Genomic DNA, 8,039 nt, shown 5'->3' with positions numbered 1-8,039 from the left:
TCTACTACAGGAATATGAAGTCCATCAAATTACAATACGATGCATTTATCCTCCAAAGTATTAGAATGGACACAAGCTACTCTTCACAAAGCTTGTGAAAGAATTGGGTCATTCTCTGAAAAGTTCTTTAGAAAAAAGAGCCAAAAATAAAAATAAAAAAAGCTTCTGAAAGATGTGACCCATTTAACCAAAGGACTGCCCTTCCCCTCCTCTCAAAGGGTATCTCAAGACACCTCTTGTCTCCTGTCTTTTCTTTTCCCTTTTCCCTTTTGTGGTGTTCTTTTTACCCCTTTGTGGTGTACCCTGGAGGCTGGAGGAGAAGTGTTCTTCCTCCTGTGCCCAAATGCATGGCTTCAATGCTTCGTGATACAAAGAGGGAGAGGAAGTATGTCATGGAAGGGTCTTGTCAAGAGATCTTTCATAGCAAATATGACTTGATGGTTGCCCAGGTCAATGGTCATCACCACCCTTGATAGTAGGAACAACTACTCAGCCTTAGCTGTTAGTAGATACCACTCCTTTTCAGCAACAAAAAGCAAAGCCTGGAACCTAAGACTTCCTGATTTCTAGATGCCTTTGGTCTTTCCTCCACACTAGTAGAAAAGTTGAATTGGAAGTAGAACTAAAGAGCCTAATCCATAACACCATTCCATGACGGGATGCTGAAGAATAGAAACAAATCAACAACTAGATTGCCTTCTAAGAGAAATTGCAGAGATTTGGTGTCAAAGTTCACATCCTCTGATGGGTCGTCTTCCTCAGAAATAATGAACTCCAAAACTAAAATGATGCTGACTAGTGAGTACACCAAGAGAGAATATAAATATATATACATACATCTGCTACTGTGATTAGCGAGCAAAAGAGAAGCAGAGAGCACTTGGGCTGTGAAATACTCTGACAATATGCAAAACTACAAGCAAAAGGCAATTCAACTGCTATGTGTGACTGAAGCAAAATTTTATGGTGTAGGGAACTCTCGCATTCATCCATTACATCAAGGGAGAATTCCAAGCTCTTCTTGCAGACCCACACTTTCCAAATTAAACACAGGGAAGGACTTCGCTACCTTCTTGACAAGACGAAAATGAATGCGAAACATCCCAACCCTCCCCCATGAGCTTATTGAGGAGAACATCTTTTACAACCCGGACAGTGGATCCACACCAATGTACATTCAAATTGCTGCTTCTATTGTATGAAGGAACCAATAGAACAGGGAGTTGCAAAATGTCTGTATTTATACACAGATTACAGAGCTTATATACCTCCGTTTTCCACCCAATCTTCAGGGCCTCCGATCTATAGCATTACCTTCACTCCAAGCACCAACTCTTTGCCTTCGCTGATCGCTCTGATTCCAATCAAGTTGCGCAAGGATGGAGCAAGCACAAGATCAAACAGTCAGTCAACCTCTATCATTGGATAGTCCTTGTGAGCTTGCACTTGGAAATGAAGAGGGTAGCAGTGTAATTGAGACTGCAAAGCTTCAACAACTCTGCGGACCGATGCTTTAGATCCGGATTGCATCCACTCTGCATGACGAGCAATAATTTTGCAGCCAGGCCAGCCTCCACCGCCGTCGACGCGCATTCTTCAGGCGCAAGCTTACACACTGCCGACAAGATGGACAATGCGTACTGAGTGCAAGCCTCGGACACCCTCATAAGCAATCTCACCGTGTTTGGGATCGTCTGCGAACAATCCTTCAATGCCGCCCTGCCTTCTGGGATTGAGGCGAGATCGTCCAAGATCCGCAATGCTGATTCCAAGCAGTCAGGATTCAGATTGGGCAATAGCTCAACAAGCTGCGGTACTGCGCCAATGCTCACCACCAAGTTCCTAACTTGCTTATGAGAGCATATCTTCTTAAGCAATCCAACCCCTGAAGCAATCCCAGTTGGGTGTCTTCTATCCTTCACCAGCCTCAACAATCCGACCAAAAGGCTCAAACTTGACAGTATCTCGTGCCGAAAATCCTTCTCCCCCATCAATATCTCGATGAATCTTGTGCAATTGATCTTGGTCTCGATGGTTCCTTCATTGAGCATGTCGACGACCAGCGAGATCTTCGCGGGCTGCATCAGAACTACCTTCGACTCAGAGTCGAGTGAGAGGTTGACGAGAATCGCGACCGCCTCGGACCCGACGGCATGAGAAGTAAAAGGACCCAAAAGAGAGGAAAGAAGAGCGATTCCGCCATTGTCGGATATAGTCTTCTTGATAGATTGGTGGGAAAAGACGAGCTTTTGGAGCTCTTTGAGGGCTTGGACGCGAGCCTGGCCCTTGACCTTGTTGCGGAGAGCGGAGACGAGCTCGGCGGCGCGGCCATGGACGTCCTCGGAGCGCTTCTTGAAGCGGAGGTATCGCTGCGAGAACCAAGTATGGATCAAGTGGTGGAGAGTGTGATTTGGGGTGACAGTATCATCCCAGAGCTCTTGCATGGTAGTTGGGCAGGTGAGGTGACCCATGGAGAACCATTTGAGTATATTAGACCTCTCATAGGTTTGTCCGGTACAGAGGGTAACGGGATCCACCATGGGCTCGAGCGAGATGGGGCAGATGAAGACCGTCGGGATCTCTTCTCCGACGGTTTCGAGCTCTTCTATCATCTTCTTCAGGTCGAGCTTCTCGCCGGCCCCGGGGATCCCGCCGCCGGCGATTCCGCCGCCGCCCAAGATGCCATCTTTTACGAAGGTCTCGAGATCCATGACTTGTCCGCCTCCTTCCAGCTTCCAAGAAGGGGGCTTCTGGTACTGCGGCATTGCTTGGAAGTAGAGAAACAAAAGCCAAGATGCAATTTTGGAATGGGAAAACAGACAAGGGAGGCGAACGGAGAACTAGAGAGAAGAAAACGGAAGACCTAAGTGGGAGAGGAGAGAGAGAGCCATCAACATCATCATCACCGGTATCATGGAGTTATGATCTCTTCAAATGGAGCTTATGAAAAAGGCGGCTCAGCAGCAAAGAGAGCAAATCTCCAGTCCCAGATCAAAGGAAGAGCAAAAGGAGATATAGTAAGGGGAAAGATCTCAATTTCTTAGAGGAAGATTGAGATAGAGAGAGAGAGATGCCCACAAGCCAAAATAGTCCCAGAAGAGATCTGGGAACGAATTGGGCGTGAGCTGTAGCAAAGACACTGGCATCTCCTAGCTCTGAGAGAGAGAGAGAGATAGGAGGGTGGGGTTGTCTCTCTCCTGGCCTTCCTCTTTTTTGTTTTTGATTTTTTCGAAAAGGTCCTCGAGAAAAAAAAAAGAAAAATTATATTTTGAGGAGGGGAAGACCGGCTGTAGACGGTGGGCAGAGCGCTTTAGCCTCGGCACCCGCACCACACGTGCAGTCATGTCGTCACTGTACGCCGTTTACCCCCGGTTTCCTTCCTGATAACGTAGTCCATAGGAGAACCCCAAAGACCGTGGCAGCCGATAAAATGACACTCTTGCCCTCATGTTTCTCTAAACAGATCCTCTATTTATAAGATACATTTTCTACCACGTTACTCAATAATTGAACATGACTGCAAGTCTTAAGAGATAAAGGGCAATTTGGTCCACCCGAAAGTACGTGGGAAGAAGGCGGAAGCCTAAAGCACGGTCTCTCTCGGTAACCCTAAAGGGCAATTAAATTATTGGTCTCAAATATTTCCGAGGCATAAAAATAAGAGATTAGCAAGTAATTAAAATTAAGAAATGGGCCCCAGGCCCACTTTCCCATGGAGGAGGCTCTTTTCAAATAGAGTGCCAGATCAGCAACTTTGACCGACCCTTAGACTGTACCCTTGGGGATCTAGTCTTATCACCACTTTGACCGCTTTGTCATGCTGGTCCCACCTGCATGCTACCTTTCGTATCCACTGTTCTCTTGACACGTGGCAAAGGGTCCTCTTCATTAGATTCAAAATTTTGTACGCTTTCTATTTTTTATTTTTTATTGTTCAACCATTTTATTAAAATATTCAAATAACCGAAGCCAACATATCCGAAATTTCTTTTAGCTAATATACAACGTTATTATTTAGTTAATATATAAAATTATTACAGTCTAAGTTTCAAAATATTATGCTGCCGAGCTGGCAAAATTATGCCAACGATAAAAATTGATAAAATGAACACTATTAAATCACCGGCATCTCAATTTCACAAGCCTAACTTATTTAATGCGTCTTGATAGTAGAATATTTGTAATATTTAAAATATAAAAATGAGAAAAATTGAGAGTAAATAATTATAAGTTTAAAAAAAAATTTAGTTGCTATAAAACAAACAAAAAAGTATTTTAGTCTTTTAATTGACTCTAAATTTTGGTCCGAGGTCAAATTGTATTTTCCCCAAAGTTTTGCGTAATGGTAAGAAGATGTAATATGTTTACACCATTAGGCTCGTATAATATATTAGCATCAATTAACATACATCCAGATTACCATTCTCAAAGGATTCTTTAGCTCGTTAGTTAGAAAAAGTAACAAGTGTCGATGGAATTAGGAAAGCTACACCTACTTCTTGATTTGTACAAAAAGGAAACAAAAGAGAAGGAAACATCAAACATATCTATATATATATATATATATATATACCTTTTATTTTCTTATTAGACAATGAAGCATGTCAATAGGTCAAATGAAAGATAGGTTTTAAGACAGGTTGATGTACCTAAGGAAAGTTTTTTTAAGCTCCACCACACTGATGCATCTCATCTCTAAAGAATTTTTTTTAAAAAAAAAAAAAAAGTCATTTAATAAAATTAATAACAACGTATTGACAAATTCATCTACTGTTCCTCCAAATAGTTTTATAACTTTTGGCGAAAAATGGTCTCCAATCTCCATTGCCACTTTACCAAACTCAGCTTGGTATATCAGTTGTCTTCTTCTGCCATGCAAAAGGATATGGATTTCAATCTTCTCCAGTAAATAGAAATGTCCAAAATGCATGCATGATGCATGCCGTGGTTGATGGTCCCCACTCCCCTGTATATCCACCGCACTTAGTGGCGAGTTCACAGCTTTATCTATCTTCTTCACTGGGTTGCAGAGATTGGTATCTGAATGAATTGTTCATTGATAGAAATAGCTAGTAGCTAGCTGGAAATACTTCACCCATATGCTACGTCTATGTCTAGTATGTTCTGCATCTTAAATTCTAAAAAGATTACAGATGAGAGATATGGGATATGACCTCCTTCAAACTCTCATTTCTAGCACTCTGAGCGCCGCAAACACCCACTAGAGAGTATCCAGCCAGCTTATATGGTCATTTCTCTTTCTTTGTAATTTTTCATATATTAAGCTTGTATAATTTGAATCTTAACAAATTATCTGTCGATAGATAATCTCCACATTTGACAAAGCATATGTATAGCACCTTCATTTTATGTTTATGACGGCAATTATATTATAGGAGATTAATATCTATGTTTAAAAAGTAATTAATTAAAAACAAATTGATACTGAGGACATAATATTCAACACTAAATTTTAAATTATATAATATATAATTTTTTAAAAATTAATTTTAATATTTTTATTGGCTCGATTTTTATGATTATTGGAATCAAATTATTACCGCTAACAAGATTAACTTTAAAAATGAATTCAAACAACGTGCACCTGTAATTCATAAGGCGAGATTTAAACTCATAATATTTTTTTTACGGTATCGGTTTAGCATAATTTTAGTAATTTCAACAGCAAGTTAGATAAACCTATTCCATAATTTATAAAAAAAAAAAAAAAAAAAAAACCAGAAGAGTAGAATGGTGAGTGGATATTAATCATTTGATAAAAATGAGGAACCTAAGAAATGTAACTACTTTTATGGCATAAGAATGTTGGTTATGGCGGAAATGCCTCGTGAGCTCGCACGAGATGATGCACTACGTTTTTTGGGTGAGTGGGGTCAGTAGCTCCTTGAAGTTGCCGACCAATTTTGGTTAGATCTCTCTCCTTGACCATGACCTCACCTTCCCAAAGAGACAAGGCGGCCATTATTGTTGTTAGTTAGGAAGGAAAAGGAGAAAGAGATGGGGAAATCCCTTCGTTGGCCTCTTTCCCAACCACCCCATCTTGGTGTGGGAGTGGGACAACGCCCACGTTTAGATCCATTTAGACCCAATCTTTGCTAATTGGAGTTGGACCTGAACACCTAAAAGACCCATTTCCCAATTGGACCACTAGATCGAGGGCCACATCCTCTAATATATCGTTGAAGTAGTGACGTAGATTTTAAACTTCATTTTATGAGAAAGGTAACTACTACTAAAATATACGTAATTTTGGGTGATGACTGTCCGAGTATTATGAAATAATAAAATAAAAATAGGGTATTAAATTTGACCTTCTCTTCTGCATGAATAAATTAATATACCAATCTAGCGGATAATCATCCCACTGTCTAGTGTTAAAGTAGAATACGAACGTTAAGACAATTTAGTATTTTTAATATATATATAAAATAAAATATATAATATACAATATAGTATATATAAATTTTTAATTGTTTAATTTAGAATCATAACAACAAAGATATCGGAGTTTACAAGTATATGTATACATTACATAGTCTATTAATGCATTTGAAATTAATAAAAAGTGGGTCTTTGGTGAATTGCTAGCTTGAGAGAGGGAGTTAGAGAGAAGGACATTTGTCACCTAGCTAGTGCGTCTTCCATTTAGTCAAATTTTTGGTGCATGCCAGCTAGTGCAAGAGAGTGACATTTGAGTGCATGCTAGCTACTTATGGTTCGATCTCTTTCTATTCTCTCCTTCATCCATTTTGTCACTCCTTTTCAAGTTTATAAAAAAGATAAAGCTAATACAATCCTTCCTTAAGAGATCCCATTTCAGAGAGATAGAGAAGGCGAACATTTGCCATCGCACGTGCCGAGAGTGAAAGGGAAGAATTAAAGAAGAAAGAGAAGAGAAGAAAGAAGAGTTATATGCTTATTGCTGTCCTCGCTGAATGCCATCATCGCTACTGCTACTGCTACTACTACTGCTACTGCCACTGCTACCTCTAAATAAATATATAAATATATCATCAATCGTATATAAATGTATAATAGATATTATTTTATGACTGATTAAATATATAATTTTGATCAATAAATCTTCAGTCATATTATTATAATAACTCTCTCAATATAATAAATATGATGCATGTCGACCATAACTGCACTATAATATCAAATGCAACCACCATGATTGCATAAAGTCCACTTGATAATCATATATATTAAATAATAATAAAATTATATATTTTTTCAATATCTCAATCATTAATATTATCCCGATATAACATCATCATAGTAGACCACTATACATGGTCAATATCTAGTACTCAGTCTCATCATAATGTCAAATGGCTCAAAGTGTATCCCGACAACCGTCAAGGGTATCTTAATCATAATCCTATCTTGCCATCCACAAATGGTATATCAACCGAACACATTAACTAATTGATAAAAATCACGCGAGGATAACTCACGACATATATCCTAGCGAACAACATATGTTTAATATCTGTTGCGCACACACTCGAGTATTCTCATAATTTTTATTAAGTATCTTATTAATTAGATTTCACGCTTTCCTCCTGAATAACAAATCATATATATTTATCAAATACTAGAAAGATCATGTTAACTCATAAATTTAGATGGTAAGGAATTCAAAAGATATATGGTATAATATAATTTCCAATCATATACTTATTACATGCATACTCATACTACAAATCAACTCGACATAAAATATATGTAGTATATTTATATCTAATCATCTCTATGTATCATCTGCATACTCATATCCAGTATCAATCTAATCAAATGAATGATAAAATTTACTCAACTGTAATTATATTTATGTAGAATTATATAATTAAATTGGAGGTCAAAAGCAAAATATGTACATTTAAGTATAATATATCATAATATGAGTTAGACTATTCACCGTCTATCATATGATAGAAAACATATACACCTCACATCAATCAACCGCACATCAATTTATCGCTAGCCGAATTCACGAGATCTTAAATAAAATG

General features: G+C 38.6%; 1 protein-coding gene across 1 annotated transcript; it reads right to left on the bottom strand.

Annotated features, from left to right (window-relative positions):
* Window positions 1-668: 668 nt before the first annotated feature.
* Window positions 669-3,196, bottom strand: LOC140787696 (U-box domain-containing protein 30-like). The gene has a single exon (XM_073136780.1). It carries the CDS (start codon window positions 2,763-2,765, stop codon window positions 1,419-1,421), a length of 1,347 nt encoding a protein of 448 aa, XP_072992881.1. The 5' UTR covers window positions 2,766-3,196; the 3' UTR covers window positions 669-1,418.
* Window positions 3,197-8,039: the final 4,843 nt, after the last annotated feature.

Source organism: Typha latifolia, chromosome 4 (genome assembly GCF_019914945.1).
Source record: "Typha latifolia isolate L0001 chromosome 4, TyphaL0001v2, whole genome shotgun sequence".
NCBI lineage: Eukaryota > Viridiplantae > Streptophyta > Magnoliopsida > Poales > Typhaceae > Typha > Typha latifolia.
The sequence above is the reverse complement of the archived record's forward strand: the minus strand, read 5'-3'. Positions and strand labels throughout refer to the sequence as shown.